At 36.4% G+C, this 17,004-nt stretch overlaps 1 protein-coding gene across 8 annotated transcripts in view; it reads left to right on the top strand.

The window, feature by feature from the left end:
• The window catches only part of CASK (calcium/calmodulin dependent serine protein kinase), a 184,964-nt gene that overhangs the window by 149,779 nt on the left and 18,181 nt on the right, over window positions 1-17,004 (top strand). For 4 of the 8 annotated variants that reach the window (XM_039552388.1, XM_019282717.3, XM_019282716.3 and 1 more), the window contains 6 exons: window positions 3,876-4,064; window positions 4,566-4,644; window positions 6,967-7,052; window positions 8,082-8,150; window positions 13,544-13,612; window positions 14,990-15,025. In XM_039552388.1, the coding sequence (XP_039408322.1) occupies window positions 3,876-4,064; window positions 4,566-4,644; window positions 6,967-7,052; window positions 8,082-8,150; window positions 13,544-13,612; window positions 14,990-15,025 (528 nt within the window). The remainder of the gene's footprint in view (window positions 1-3,875; window positions 4,065-4,565; window positions 4,645-6,966; window positions 7,053-8,081; window positions 8,151-13,543; window positions 13,613-14,989; window positions 15,026-17,004) is intronic. The other 4 variants (XM_019282720.3, XM_019282719.3, XM_019282721.3 and 1 more) reach the window with 3 other exon arrangements.

Raw genomic sequence — 17,004 nt, 5'->3', positions numbered from 1 at the left:
AAAAAAACCTTTCTCTGATACTCAACTTCATTTAGAATCTGACAGGTTCATTTGATTTACTTTTTTTTGTAATTACCCCGCAGTGTTGCTAAAACATTAAGCACTGTAGAGAAAGAGCATTTTTCAAGTGTAAATTATTTTCAGAGTAGGCATCAATAAAAGCAATTGTGTTATATAGAAATTTCATGTATCAAATCAAGTGACAGGAAAATTGAGTTGAAAATCCTCTTTTTTATGTATCTCTGTCTCTTGATATGCTCATAAATCTAAAACTATTTGCCAGAATTCTTTTGCTGCAAATCTATAAAAAGTATTTTTTATAAGAAATAAGCTGCAATTCCATAACAGGTATTTGTGATGAGGGGTAATTTCAGCAAGTGAGTCTGTGGCATCCCAGGCTAAATTGCTGGTTGGTGAAGTCCCATCATCCCTTTTCCTCCCCATGTTTCATCCTCTCCCTTGTAGTTCTGCCATTCATCTGGAACTGCACTTTAATATTGCCCTGGGCTGAACTAGTAGAAAATGCCTCCAAAAAAAGCCCCAAATAACCATTTAGTAAAAAGAATTTAGGATAACAGAAATGCTGCCAGAGCCAGAATGAGCAAGAGAATAGAAACAGTTCATGTTAGGAAGGAGGGTAAAGCAGCAATTAAACCAGCATAAGTTGGTGTGGATCCATACCTGCAGATACCAGAGAGTCTCCAGATGTCACAGGGGCAACTCCATCATCATTCCCACTCCTGCTGCCAGATGCAGCTTTATGGATTGCAGACTTAAATAAAGTTACTCTTACATTTGTTGTGTTCTGCCAAACTTCCCTTCAGAGCCAAAGCCTTTAAAATAGAGACTATTAAGAAAAGGAATAATTGTATAAAAGAATACTGTCAGCCCACACTCTGTGTGTTTGCCAGATGTTACAGACCAATACTCTGGTTATTAATGCACATTAATTCAGTAATCAATAACACGTAGTAAGCAGGAGTGTGCATTAACACCTGTATGAGAACAGATTATTTTACTATTAACTATTTTTTTATCTAATGTATATCCCTAATCAGAAGGAAAAAAGAGTGTAATCTGTCTTGTTTACTTAATCACAGTGTCAGTGGGTTAAACTGTGTGCAGGCCTTTATAGAACCAAAGCTAGTAAAGTGTTTTTGTAACAGATCAAGTTCAAGGTGTTCTATTGTTTTAGTTTTCTGTTGTCCTTGTGTGCCTAATGGCTACAGAAATAAATTATCAATTTGGTCAACATGTTCAACATTTCTAATTTAAAGAAATGTATGTAAATTTTGCATGAAGGTCTTTCAGCAGATAATTAATTTAAGAATTCCTAAAGTATTGTCAAGTACCTCATTTGTTACGTATGTGCACATTTCAAAGAGCTTTTATTCCACTGCTCAACTTTCAGTATTTTTTTGAGTATGCCGTTTTCATGTGTAAAAGATTCTATTATATGAGTTTCATATGTTGTAGCAATTGAAACATTTGCTGTGCTAGGAGACTTTTGCTTGATGACATATTGAAATTTTGTCCATCTTCATGTGCCTTCCTATGTTGATCTCTGCAGGCAGTGATCCTGCAATACAGCAGAAAGCAGCTGTTCTCATTAAACTTATTTTTAGCAGGATTATCATGTTCTGCAAAGGAAAAACAGGAAAAAAACAAATTATCAAAATTAGCAGAAATGCATGAAAACAGGCATCTTTAAGTAAGGTCCAATAGGAATCTTTTTATTAAATGTTTTCAATATTAAATTGAGCTTGCTGTACTTTAATGTCTGGTATTTCTTAATTTGTGTTCGTTTTTGTGAACACACTCAAAAGTCATTTAGCATAATTATGGACTTTTAAAATGCTGGAAGTGCCATATTTTAACCTCCTACAAGGTGAATATTATTGCTAAAAATAATAAGCAGGGCATATATTTGATATGAAACAAATGTAAGAATCTGAATTACATAAGAAATGGAATATTAAAGCATGGAGAATATAACAGATGCAGGCAGGGGTACAGAATCACCTCCAAGGTCAGTGTGTCCAACCATTAACCTACACTGGAGTAACCACACATAAATGGACACAAATAAATCAAATTTTAATTAAATATTATTAAAGTGGTTCAACTTGCATATATATTCCAAATCTTTAATATAAAATGTTGATTCGGTAGTGCAGACTAATGGAGAGGAATTGTTGTGAGTTCAAGCTTAGTGGTTGACAAAATAAGATGAAAAATAGAAAATACAGATACAGGTTAGTATTTAACTAAAAATAGTATGTGTGTAGGTGGGCTTGAAACACTGGAAAAAAGGGAGGGAATATGGGCAAAGCATTGTTAGTTTAGGGAATTCTGTTCCATAGTTATAATGCCGAATTCCCATCTGTAGTTTTAAACTAATTTGAGGAATGGAAACATAAAGTGTTAAGAAATTACCTTTTATAACATGGTACACTTTAGAAGCGTTACCCTGGGAAAAAAATTTAGGATTTTGTAGAGGTCATGAAAATCCAATTTCTGCCTTGGATTCCACTTCAGGAGTGCATCTTGTAGGCGTTTTTTTAGCACTTTCTTTGGTGTAAGTTTTGCTTAAACATTTTAATAGAAGACTTAAGTCATTGCAGAATCAGATTTCTCTGCCAAAACAAGTTCTAGATGGTCGATCTCAAGCCTTGCAAGGCTGATGGGTTTTGCAAGCTAAGAGCTATGAGCATTTAAATGAAACTTAGCAAGATATTAACTATAATATAGATGGACCTCATGGCGGTGGTGGCTCATACATCTACTGTTGTAGAGATATTGTAGGAACTAGACTTGATTTATCAGTCCTTACCTAGGAATGATAAGCCTTTTGGGTATAGAGGCAGATTCTGTCTCTGCCCTTGATTAGTAGAGGAGTAGAACCATCATGTTCACATATAAATTGGATTTAGTTTTTGGACAGAAGCGAGGTAGTTGTATATTAAATGTTGAATACAGATGGGAAATGGATGTGACGCGGGACTCTTGGAGGCGTCCTGGAGAACACTGGGATGTCATACCAGAAAAAAAGCCTGGTACTGCTGAATACTGGTTTGCTAATATTTCAGCTTTGTCCAACTTTTCTCTCATATTGTGTGTACGCTTTTTACAGTTGTACAGGATACAGGTCTATGCTGCACCTTAGAGTTCCTACAGTTGGTTTTTGTGCTTATCAAAGATACTTAAGCATAGTTAATCAATTAGCTGTTATACCATTCTCTGCATCAAGAAACAGTAAAGCCTAGTGAAGCAGTATTTTAGCAGTTTGTTGGTTTGCATTCTAATTTTTGTCACGCATTTTGAACTCAGGGTGGTGGTGCTGAGTCCATGTTCTAGGGGAAGGGGAGAGTATGGAAGGAATTGTGATAATAAACAACAAAAAAATTGTATTTCATTCTTTAAGTTAGTATTGATCCACAGTCCGTCTTCATTAGAGCGAAATACCATGTGATTTGAGTAGCTTTCCATTTTACTAGAGTAATTATTATAGAACAGTTTGCACAGAAAGATAGATTCCTGATTCTCTGTCTATGCACATGAAGATGGATTCACTCTGACACCCTGCAGTTGTCGAGAGGATGAGGGGAAGGGAGGCAGAATCATTCTCACTGAAGTAGCTACAGTAAAAATCACATTAACTCATGCAGGTTTTAGAGGCTCAATGTACATGTGGGCATTTGCACTCTGATGACGTTTATCTTAGACTCCTTAAGGGAAAAGTTCATCAATAGAAAATGGGGCACAAATATCTTGGATTTCCTTGAATTTCTCAAAAGCTTCAAAAACACAAGGAACGAGCGAGGGACATCGGAGGTGACGGAAATCTGATGTTTTGTTGCTGTCATCTCCTCTAGGCCTTACTTCAAACCCATGATGTAGTGGCACATGAAGTTTACAGTGACGAAGCGCTGAGAGTCACCCCTCCTCCCACCTCTCCGTACCTGAACGGGGATTCCCCGGAGAGCGCCAACGGAGACATGGATATGGAGAATGTAACGCGGGTCCGGCTGGTGCAGTTCCAGAAGAACACAGATGAGCCCATGGTATGGAGGGATACTCACTGTTTGCCTTGACACTGTGCTGGTAAAGACCAGTATTATGATGATTTCAGTGTCAGTTTCCTCACTTTGAGGGTTGTCAATAAACTAGAATAGTTCAGCAGCCACTGTAGATATTTATCCTCCTTGAAATGCTTTGTGTTCACTCACACTGCTGCTGTGCCACAAGGGCTGGGTTTGTTTAAAAGCAGCCTTGTAGTAGTTATAGCTAAATTAGGCCTTAATCCCAACTGGATTTGCACTTCAGTATAAAATCACATTTTTCACAAACCAGATATTTACATACTCATGTTGAAGTATTGCATCTTCACTTAGAAATAGTATTTGGTTTTATTGCTCATCTTGAAGTGAGTGACAAAGATTTTATTTTAATCTTAAAATTTATACCCTCCCTTCAAGCTTTCAGGAAGTGATTATTCTTAACCACTCAAAACTCATAGTGCTTAATATTTTATTTTAAAAGTATAAACATTTCCTTTTTTCTAGGGAATCACTTTAAAAATGAATGAGCTGAACCACTGCATTGTGGCAAGAATTATGCACGGAGGAATGATTCACCGGCAAGGTAATTACATCTCATGAAGAGTTTTGTCTTCAAACACAGTCATTTTAGATCATTTTGTACAAACTGTGTACATTCTCCTGATTTTGATTGCTACTATTCCATAGCAGTGTATCTCTGTGTCTGCATGGACTCCTGCTAACTGCTTTAGTTACCTTCCAGTTGCAGATGGCTGCCAGTATTTTGAGGTGAGGGCCCACTGTGTTTCATTTAGGTCTTAATTAGGATAATTACTCTTATTACTGAGTATAGCTCAGCAAGAGATTGAAACACCAATAATTTCTGGAGCTGTACTTACTTAATCCACTGTTTAAAAAAAAAAAAAATCCTTACGCAAGTAGCAGTATTTTCCCTTGCAAAAATGGAAGAACCTTGTTCACACAGTTCTTGAGGAGCTTTGTATTTTTGGTGTTAAAGCTCACAAAAACGGGGTTTGAAATAAAAATATTACTTGTGCCTAGATTCTAAATCTTTTTTTTCAGTTTTCACTACAGCTACAACAAACCCTGCAAACATGTATTTTTTTCTCATCCCCAGTCTTCTTTTTGTCATTTTGTGTGTTCAGATCAGATGTCCAAAGGTAACTGGTTTTTGCCCTACTTTAAACAGGTGAACTTCCCTGCTAGGTTGGTGGCTGCAGGTTTGGATTGCACCTTGAAAGGGCTACTTTACTTCTTTCAGACTGCCTTTTTTTCTTTCGATGAAAACAAAAATCTTCATCATTTTTCAGACCAAAGTTCCCTCTAGCCTACTGTTCTATTTCAGAGGAAGCTGGGAACAGATAATTAGGAAGACAAAACATAAATTCACTTTGCCTTTCTGATATGATAAAATCTGTCAGGAAGAGGAAAGACAAAAGTTTACGTACAAGCAAAGATGCAATTCAGACAGACCTCTATATTCCTTTAGAGGACTTTCTGAATTTAAATTTATTTGGCTTCAAACAGTGAGTTTTAAAAGGAGATTGCTCTAAGACTCACAGGAAGAAGGTTTCCTTCCAGCTGTGCTTAGGTAGTGGTGATGCTCTGCAGAGTATTGCTTCACATGGCTGTGTTCCATAATGGGGCTAATAAAACTTTTAACACCTGATAAAACTGAGTAAAATATCCAACTGTGCCCATTAAAACTCTGTTCTTTTTAATTATACAGTGTCTTTTATTTCTAAAGATTGGGGAAATTTAACCTATTCTCTATGTGCTTTGTCTAACTAAGGTAGTGCTTCTGCACTAGGTAGTTTGAAAATGAGCTGTGCTTCAGTGTTTCTGTAGTATGGTCATTTTTTTTTTAATGCTTTTAATTCTGTTAATGCTCTAGATGCCTCTTAGCTTCGCTGCTTCATTTTCACATAACTATTTTAGAATATTTTTACTCAATAGAACAACCCAGGTGTAATTCAGCAGTGATCTCGAGCACCACGTTTGAATCCTATTGATAGGGCCTGTGCCTTGCATTGGTTTTGGGGAGTGTTGTCATTTTTTTCTCCTGTCTCTTTTTGCTGTATGGAAAACTGTATTGCCGGGCAATAACAGCAATGTCTGGATAATAAATCTACTGTGAGCGTTACAGGAACTGTATAATTTCAGGTCCAGCAATATTAAGTACAAACTACACAATTCCCAGTCACAAAATAGTAGCTGCTGTGAAGTTGCCTCCTGTCCCTAAGCCAGCTCTACCTAGTCCTGGTGATTGAAATTGTCTTTATTCAAAAGGTGGCAGAGTTGAAATGGGAATAAAGGCTTTTAAAGATTCCATCTACTTGCAGCTTCCAGAGCATTCAGTAAAAATGAAACACCAGTGTCAGTCATTAAAAATTGTCTGTCATTGACATGTATGCCAAATGTCCATTCTTTATTCCCAATTTTTATGTATACTTCTCCTTACAGTCATGAACATAACAATATTCACTTCTGTCAGTGACAAAAATGGGAAATGCTGCAGAAAAGGGGATTTTATTTGGTACAGGGATGTTACTGAATCTGATTCTCAGTCTAATATGTAATGCCATCAGTTTTATATTTTGAATAATATTAAAGTATCTTTATACTACTCCAGGCCATATAGTGTTTTTGATTCAATATTACTGTTTAATAACAAAAACATGTTTTTCCTGCGTACTTGGTAGAATGCCTAGGCATCTCTTGCTGTGTGTTCACTGCACTCTGAGAGATTTGTAGCTAATACAAAGCCCTTTTCTGAATCTAGCAAAAAAATGATTTCAATGTTGTTGTCTGTTTATGCCTTTATATGAATATTAGTGCTGTGTTACAATTATCTCAGTTTGTGGAAACACATCTTGAGGTGATTGTGTGTTTGTTAACTCCGCAGGTACGCTACATGTAGGGGATGAAATCAGAGAAATAAACGGAATCAGTGTCGCAAATCAAACTGTAGAACAGCTACAAAAAATGCTTGTAAGTACCTGAAGTCTTCCTCCATAAAAGTGCTTGTCTTATTTTGTCAAAACTTTTGTGTACTAACTTCCCCTTTTTCTTGTGTTCTTGATAGACTACATGTGCACGTAACAAGAAGTTCTTTCTGTTTGTAACTGTTGTGCTCGCAGTTACTGAAGTTACAAAGGAAAAAAATGTTGCTTTGAGCTCAGTCTGTCTTTTTCCAGGAAAACTCCACCTTGGGCCTTGCTAGTAGAGTCTGTTTGTTATTTCTGGAACAATTTTTAATTTTTCTGCAAGCAACCCTAACTTGAGATCTTGGATGGTATCACTAATCCCGGACAAGCTTAAAGGGAAATAACATTTTTTTGGGGTCACAGTAAGCCAGCCAAAGAGAGAAAGGGGGGAAACTCTCAGATGTCTTGAAGTGATGTGCTCACATTTCTGCCCAGATTGAGTCCCACAGAAGTCAGCCCTGTGGCGGCACAAATATTCAGATTGCCATTTAAGAAAATATGTTGTCACAGTCTGCTGCTGTTCTGCAGTTACTACTTGTTGTGAATATTCTTACACAACAGTAAATGCAAAGTAGCAGACTCCATGTTCTGTTTTGATGAAAGACTATTTTTGACATTCCTACCTTTATTACAGTAAAATGCAGCTTCCAGAAACTGAATACAGGTTTGCTATTTAACATCTATGATGAAAGGGAAGAAAATGCCACTTTGGTAGCAAAGACTGTAGATGACAAGAGTATAGCTACAAATAAATGGTTGAGATGGAAGACACCTACACATCTCTGAATCTGTGGTGTTAAAATACGGTTCTGGGTCTAGGCATTCAAAACGTGGTCAGGTGAACAAAGTGGTAATGTACATTTATACTTAAGATTAATCAGGACATTCTCACTGTTTGTTTATAGGTGGTATGACAACTTATCCATACCATTTTAGCTTTTCATACTTGAATTGTGGTGTTTTCCTTTCAAGCATTAATAATTTGGAGATTTTTCTCTTCAGTGTTAGTCTCAAAGTGCTTCTCTTTCCACAGAGGGAAATGCGTGGAAGTATTACCTTCAAGATTGTGCCAAGTTATCGCATGCAATCTTCATCCTGTGAGGTAATGAATTTAATGACCCATCCCCTTTCTTCCTCAGTCCTGTAACTAACTGCCTGCTGATGGCTGAATGTTACTGCTTTCTGGGAAATTGTTTCTGCCTGTCCTGTTAGATCACGCACACCAATTTTACAACAAAGATAACGGAACACGAGTAGGCCCCACCTACCTACTCAGCCCTGCCTTCATATTCATCTCATCAGCACCTTAACTAACTCTTTACAGCCTATTAAAGAAAAAAAAATAGGAAAGGGGATCCTCGGCTTATGCTTTTAGGAAGCCCCTTTAAAATATGACCATTTAAACTCATTCTTCAGGAAGTCTTACGAAAAGTTCCTAAGCTGAGAAACAATCCTCCTGTTTTTTAGGCTTTAAGCATTATACTGCTGCTTTGGGCTGTTAAGGGTTAATTGAAGAGCCTGTTTCTGTATAACCCTGTTGAGGTAAATTTGTGATGGTTGTGTGTAACAGTTACATGTGGCTTAATATTGTGTTTCCATGAAAAAAAGGTCTTTGTCACTACAGAAGAAGAACAGATTTGGAGTTGTTGCTGAATTAGAAACTTGGTATTACGGCTTTTGCACAGCAACGTTTAATTCCCTTCTGCTCACAAAGTTATGTTCCAGATTGCAACTGAAGGGAATTAAATTGTAGAAAATGGCTGTTTGAGAGCCACTGTTCCAGTCTGAGCATACAGATGGCATATGCAGCGTGTAGATGATGCCAATCTCTCCGTGCCACATGCTTAACTGCGCAAACAGCTCCCGAATTAGAATTCCCAGAGTGAAATCACAACCCCCGCTGAAGTCAAGCACCTTATCTTAATTAGAGCTGTGATTTCACCCTAATTGTTCTTGTGTCTCAGCAGATGCTAGAATACACAGAAACTGCTATTGAGGTTGTCAGAACAATCTGTTTGCAAGGAAAAAAATTACTGCTTTTTGGTTGCCTTCTGTACTTCTAGTAGAATTCAACAAAAACTGAAAGGTTTTAGGGGTAGAAGGTTTGACAGAGTTTCACCTATGAGGCCAATTTTCTTAAAATAAATATGAAACCAAAAGTTTTTCATGAAATGCAAAGGCTTTTAAAAAAATTGCAGCGTGCTGACAAATCCATGTATTGACTTCACACTGCAAAGAGGAATAGTAATAAAAGATACCTCACTTCCCATTGTTGAAGTACAGAAACTGGTGAAACTGCAGACTTGCTGGGAAGATGGTTATTTGGAAAAACTCAGCATACAGCTTTAAATTAATACTGTTAGGTGTCATTTTAGTAATAGCAGATCATCTCTTTTCTTTAGCTCTGTGTCCTTAGGCTTTTCATTACTATTTATTTCACCAAAAAATGTAAAATAGACTCTTACTTACCTTTCTTTGGAAAAAATGGCTAAACTAGAAATGTGTGATCAAAGAGAAAAAGGAATCATGTCTAATTATCACACTCTGTAGCATTTAGCATTCATTTAGTCAGAGATGGATGAGTCTTTTCCACCTGCTCAGCCACACTAAGACTTTGGTTGATTTTCATCAGTTACAAGTGTACACAAAAACCCCAGTGTTTTTAAATCATCCTGTTAAAGCATCACTAGTCCTTTGGTACACAGAGAATTTTTGTCACTGAATTTTTCAGGAAGGTGATTCAGATGATAAATCTAATTTTTAACCATTGATAAAGACTAAAACTCAGTGTTGACTGACATTACTAAGACACAGAAATCTTGCTTCTCGTGCCCTCCAGCAGGATAAATAGAGAGATATTTGGTCTTCACTAGTATAACCTTCCTAGTTAAGGTATTTTTTTGGCAATACTTCAGTATATATTTGTTTGGTTCCCCTCCTCCTTCAGTCATGGACTGGTGCTCATGTAGTATAGTTTTATCACAAGAGGAATATAAGACAGAATCGAGAAAGTGGGGGGTTTGAGGCTCCTACCAGGATCACATCATTGGATTGCAAAACATCTTCTTAATCTTGAATAAGAAAAAACTAAGTATTAATAGAATCAGAGGTGATGTGCCTTTTGTTTACAATCTTAGGCCTTCACAAGGGTGAGGAGAGCATGGAATGGCTTTTTTTTAATAACTGGGATTTGAATTTCACTTGCCATATTTGTCTTCTTTTGAGTAGTCATTTAAAATAAGTGTTATTTTCTAAATATTGAGCCATTTCTGCATATTTAAGGAAGTCTTTCCTACACTATGTAATTCAGGGTCACTAGGCAGTTTTCAAAATCTCAGCTGAATAATTTCAAGTTTCTTAGGCATTTGTGGCTTTTCCTGCACCCATGCCTTCCATTCACTTACCAGACCTCCTATTTCATGGAGCACACCTTGTTTGAAAACATAATACTTTTAAATTCCCTTGTGTGAAACTTGGATCAGCTGATGTGGTGTGAGGTAACCTCTTTAGTCACTGGTGTGGCAAATGACCTCAGTTAACACAGATATTTAGATAACAAGGGGCCAGTGTTGCTTTCTTCATCAGATACCCAGAAAATTGCAGATTTACATAAATGTGAACTTGAGTAACTATTGCAACACATCCTTCTTATGGCTGATGGCTGTGTGTGCTGTTCATATGTTTCAGTTTTATCCCGCTGAGCAAGCATTTTGCTCTGGCTACATTTGCATTCTTTCTTTGTACTGACACAACACCCCAAGTAACATTTTATAGTGTCAGATATGTGAGAACAGTAAGGGAAATCCTTTTTTTTAACAAAAAAAAATTCTTTATAAACATTCTTTATGTTTCAGATTGTCTTTGTGAGACTCTTACGTTGTTTTATTAAGAAGAAAAGCTTTTATAAATACGAGATTTTAAAAGTCTGGTGGTAATTACCATGGATTTTTTTCCTTTAGTCTTCCATGGTTTCTCTTAGTGTTCAGACTATGAGTATTTTTATAGTCTTAAACTTTTTTGGCATTTGTATTAAAAATACTGGCAGAAGTGTTCCTTGAGCAAGACTGAAATGTAGAACTATTTTCAGATTTTTGGAAAGTCTGTCTGGTTTTTCTGTTGGGGGTTTTGATTTTGGTGGTTTTCTTGTTTTGGGGTTTTTTTCGGATCTGGCAGCAATGCCATTGATCCAGCTGTTTTTGTCAATATCTAATTTGATCAGGTTGTATTTATTCGACATAATTGGGTTCTGCTATAGGTTTGCATCTCAAATGCATTGGTTTATCATTCCTAAAGAATGATGCCACACCTAAGAACAAGGAATCAACAGGAAAGTGGGTTTGCCATAATTTGAAAATAATTGTGGTTGTTTCCTCTAAGGCTCTGGCTCTGTGGTTCTTTGACTGAATAGTAATGACCCCAAAGATTTCTCTGTTGTTTTTTGTCTTGCACTGGAGAAGACTGGGAAGTCCAGACAGTCAAGTTTACTGATACACAATGATAATAACCTTTCTACATTACTCAGAATGTAGAACACTCCAAGTGTTTTTCTGCCCCTACTCCCAGGAAAAGTGGGGCTTTCACTGGTTTACTGGAGAAACAAACTCACAACCAAAACTGAAGTTTTCCAGGCCAGTCCTAAGCAGTTCTGTTATTCTACAAGGATTTCTTGCTTATTGATTTGTCTCATTAAATTGTGCATAATACAGTTTTTCTCCTAACTTTTGAGTCTATATTTTTTGAAAAAACACCCATCCCTAGGAAAATAACAATCTAAATGCCTTTGAAATTGTGGCAGAACAGAACAGCCTAATTATGTAAAAGTCATACATAAAAATATGTCTCTTGACTAACTTGTTAGATTATTTCTGACAGTACTGAAATCACCAATAGCACCGAAAATGTATATTTTCCTCAGTATGTTATGATGAACATTTGCTTTGAATAATATGCTGTCTTATGTTGAGAATTGTTGGAGGAATACAAATCAAAACATTCTCAAACCAAGAAAATTTCCTTCAAAGGCAGAATCCTTCAAGACTGTCCAGAAATAGTGGCATTCTTTAAACTTGTTTTTCTCCCAATGATTTGGGTGTTTGCATCAGTTTCAAAAGCTTTCCCTTGCTCCTTACTAAGCCATTACTGACAAAAAATCATAACAAACCATATTGAAAAAAAATTCAAAATTAATTTTTCACCTCTTGAAAGTGAGAAGATAACAGAGACAGAATGCTGATAATCCATGCACCCAAAAAAAAAAAGAGAATATTGATTCCTTTAGGCCTTTTTTTTTTTTTTTTTTTTTAAAGTAATGAATGGTTTATTTGCTCTCATTTATGCTGGAGTGATTTTGTAACTAGAATTAGAGCTGATTTTCCCCATTCTGTTACCCATTGCAAGTATTTGTGGAGGCAAGTTTTGTTCCTAGGCATGTGGCATTAATCCCTGATTAATGTTGCACGAACAGTTTAGCTCCAGGTCTGGGTTCTTAATTTGTTCACAAAAGGTACTTGTATTGATAAAATATGATAGGATTAACTTTGTTTGCTTAGAAAACTGTTTTAGCCCTTTTTCTCTGCTGTCCTTGATGTTACACAAAATGACCAGACATTCCTAAGATGACCTTTGACGTGGAATATTATATTCCAGAATTCCTTTGAGGGTAAAAGGGATTTTTATTTTTTTCACAATGTGTAGAGTGGATTATTTTATTTCTGGAAGAGATGGCTCAATTATCATGGAATTAAGCACTATACAGTCAAAGTGGCATGTGAGAAACATTGCTCTGAAAAACCCAGTCAGGAATTCCTGTTATCCCTCCTGTATTCCCAGTATCACCCTGTCTGCTGTCTCTTCACTCAAGTGTAGGGCCACACTCGTAGTCTGGGTCAAGGGAAATGGCTTTTTCAAAGTGTTATATTTTGGCAAGGTTTGATACTTTCAAGCCCTTAAGGATGTTGGAAGAAAACCCCCATTTGTGCTGTAAAATGGATGAGAAGTGAGGAGAGAGAATCCAGCTTCCTTCTCAGGCCCCAGCCTCAGTGTCTTTGAGACTGCAGAGAGATGCATCTTGCTGAGTAAAGACTGATCAACACCACATAGCTGAAAAAATATTTAGAAACATCTTTAAAACAGGATATGGGCCTCATTCTATTCCAAGTACTATTCAGAGTGTAGCTTTCAGGTATTTTAACCAAGACTGGTGTATGACTAAGGGCCGGTAGCATTGTCAGCCACATGAGACCTCAGAAGTCCCAGTTATTAAAAAGCTGAAGGCAACATAAAGGTAGTTATTAACTCAAATAAATCAAAATGTCAAACCTGAATCTTAAGCTATGGAAAAACTTTTCAGATTTACAGAGTTTGAGGTGTGGAAACTTTCACAAATGAAGCAGCTAAGCAATTGGTTATAAGGCTGTGGATGTAACTGTTCTTTGAAATATATCTGTGTTCCTGTGATAGTGTTGTGTTGTTAATGAACCTTGTGTCTTATTTCAGAGAGATTCCCCCTCTACATCCAGACAGTCCCCAGCTAATGGTCATAGCAGCACTAACAATTCTGTTTCGGTAAGATTTCCAGTTCCACACAGAGAAAGTGTGAAAGTTTTGTTGGTGCTCATCTGCCATTACTGTTAAACTTATCATGTGGTCAGTGGAAAATTTTGTCCTGCTGAGAGAACCCAGGTTATTGCATATGTAACTCCCCGTTTTCTTTTTTTTTTTTTAAAGGGCTTTTTCCAACATATTCTTCTCATTAAAAGCCATACCGTGAATTAAATGTTAATAACTGTACTGTGACACTTCAGTCATCCTTAAATCATTGTCAGCACTTTCCTCAAAACTAGGCAGAGGTTTAAAGTGGAAGTTTTTATTTCCATCCTGAGCTTTGGAAGCAGAGTTTGAAGGAAGAGTAACTGTGCAGTTGGTATCCCAAGACATTTTAGATTTTTTTTTTTTCTTTTAAGTTTTGTGTTTTGAGAGCCCTCTGGAACGTGTACTGGTTTCCGCTATCTGAGTTAAGGAATTGGTGTGCTCTCTGCTGTCGTGGTACGTGCACATACTGTGTGAAACATGAGCCTTGCCTGGGTATGGAAAGCAAAAGGAAGTGGCTTTAAACTGCACTACAAACCAAGCTATTACCATCACATCTTTAACACAAAGTACTTCTGTTTTGTATGTATTCAGGTAGAAAAGTGCTGTCGATCTCCTGTTCTTCCTAAAGTACATTAATGTTAAAATTCGTGTTGTTTATCATTTGTTGTTGTTTGGGCCAGTGTAGTAACTACACACAAGTTTCTTCAGTGAGTGCTGTCAATATCGTGAGTTCATGGGACTAGCTAAAAACAAACAAAAAAAACAAAACCAAGTAACTCTTTCTTTAACTATTAATAAAAATTGCAACTTAGACATTATTTGCCACAAGGTAAAGTGCTTATTAATTAGTAGAATGAAAAATAATTGTGTGAATGAAAAATTTAAGACATTTTTGTGAATTAAATTGAATTTATAACATGATAAGTAGTTGTAATCTTAATTCTCAGCACAATTGATCACATTATACATTTTTAATCACAAGTTTTTTAGTATTTATAGCAGCCTCTCTCTTTTAAAAGCAAAACTTAAGTATTAAGTGGAAAAGGCATTCACATAAAGAGCCTCTTTCACTTGGTGGTGCTTTTGTGTTGAAGATGCTGAATTATTTATTAAAAAGCACATTCTTTATCTGCTTAAACTTTTTACCTGCTTTCTTCAGCTTGCTGCTAAACAGCCTGGGTTTGATTTTTCTTTAAGAAAAGAATTATTTCTAAACATGGGTCAATGCTTTATACTTTTGTCTAACTTACCATTTTACTGTAACGTAGTATGAATCACTAACAAACGGTGTTATGTACCCTTAAAAAGTAAAATGAAAATTTCTTCTCCTGGGTTGACTTTATTCTGCAGGACTTGCCATCGACAACACAACCAAAAGGACGACAGGTGAATAGAAATCCTCCATGGGAATTTTTGTAAACTTAGCTGCTAGCAAACATCCCTGCTTACCTTTTTCCCCCTCATATTCTGTATGTGCTGGACTAAAACATTTAAGCTTGGAAAATTTGTTCCATTTTTTTCATTTTTCTTTTTCACTCATTTGTTTGTGGCTAATTCAAAATAGCTTTTTTTGTTGTTTTCATGTGTCCATTTAACTGGAGATGTTGATTTAGTTCAGAATGCATTAATAGACTTCCTGTTGTGCAGTGTCCTGTTGTAGTGGTTCTGTTCAAACCCATGACACCTGTGCAGGTTTTAATCTTAGAGGAAAGCTGAAATTTCTATTCTAGCTGGCATGGAAACAAGTAGGGCAGGTGTCTAAAACTCTAAAATACTGTGCTGACAAAGATTTCGAGTCTTGAGTTTATCTGAAACTAATTACTAACATTAACAAAGCTCTTCAAAAAAAAAAACATTAAGGACAGTTTCTGTTAAGGTTTGATAAATCTGAAGATGGTCTCTTAAAATTTCAGTCTTAAATCCCATATTCAATAACCTCCTTTGACTTTGTTACCTTGACCTGCTGGTTGTGCAAGTCATCACAGACCAAAGAAAGATGTTCCCTCTACAGAGAATTCCAAGAAAGCCCATAGGGGCTCCTCAGAGGATTCCCTATCATTTTCTTTGCAATATTAAGAATTTTTGGTTTTTTACTGCAGCCTCCAAATGAGCACATACTGTCAAGTGATTTGTGATTCATCTCAAGTAACTGCTCCAGTTATATATAGTCATTCCAGAATCTACCTCTGAATTTTTAACTGAGTACTCAGCCTCCTTCTCTACCAGGAATTTTTTTAATAGCTCTTGCAATTCCATTCAAGAAGTCAATCAGCTACTTTAACTCTTGTCTTTGAGAATCTTTTTATATTGCTGTCTGGTTGAGCTGTCTAGAACTTCTATTACAAGAATGGTTTGCTCTCACTTCACTTCCCATTTTTAAAGGTCTCTATGGTTCTTTCAGCTTTCCCTTTTCTTCTGAAGACTCCAACTGCCTGAATGTAAACCTGGAAAGGCTCCATGGTACACCTTCCAAACATTTATATTAGGTTTCCATTTGGTCCTCATAGGGTATTTTCCCCAGGAGAAGAAACTTTGTTCAAGGCAATGTCAAAATAATGGTGTTTCTCTTACTCACACCATTTATAATTACCTGATTTTTTCAATTTTTACCTGATTTTTCCCATTGAACCAACATCTTTTTCTTGTCATCCTGGAAAACATTAAGGGCTTGGAAAACAGATACATGTTTATGTATGAGGAAGTCTGTAAAATTCCATGAATTGCCAGTATATGGTGGATAATGGCTCAAGCTGGAGCAGGGACTTGAAAAACAGGGACATTTCTAGACAGTGAAAATACTGCTGATGTTTCTAGACCAGTATTAGATAAGCTTCAGGCAAAATAAGGGATCAGCTCAATATTGATTACTTCATGGAAAACAAATTAATAAACATAACTGGTTTCAAAATATCCTATTTCTCAGGTAATTAAAAGAAGGTGGGTTGCTTTTTTAAGCTCACTCAATGCCCAGCAGAACAAGGGTCAGATTTAATATATTAAAAGTTGAGTTCTGTATTGGTGTTGTCATCTGATGCTCTCACTGCAAACCAATAAAAATACATCAGATACAAGATAGAAGTGATTAGCCATTTTAAGTTAATTTATTCATATCTCAGTGTGCAGATTGGATTACTTTTTTAAGTGCCATGAATAGTGCTAACACTGCATACTTACAGCTATTTCTGGAGCAGAATTTGAGCAAAGTTGAAAAGTGATTGTTGCAGTTTGTAAGAAGGTTATTACTTTGCAATGCAACTGTTGGGCTTTTTTTAATCTAGTCAATTTTTAGTAAGAAAATCAGCAGTATGTGTATACAAGGCTGTCTGAGATGCTGTAGGGTGGTGTTTGAAGTTCATGAACTACAG

This window comes from Corvus cornix, chromosome 1 (genome assembly GCF_000738735.6).
Source record: "Corvus cornix cornix isolate S_Up_H32 chromosome 1, ASM73873v5, whole genome shotgun sequence".
NCBI classification, from domain to species: Eukaryota; Metazoa; Chordata; class Aves; order Passeriformes; family Corvidae; genus Corvus; species Corvus cornix.
Note: the sequence above shows the minus strand (reverse complement) of the source record. Positions and strands in the feature narration are given on the sequence as shown.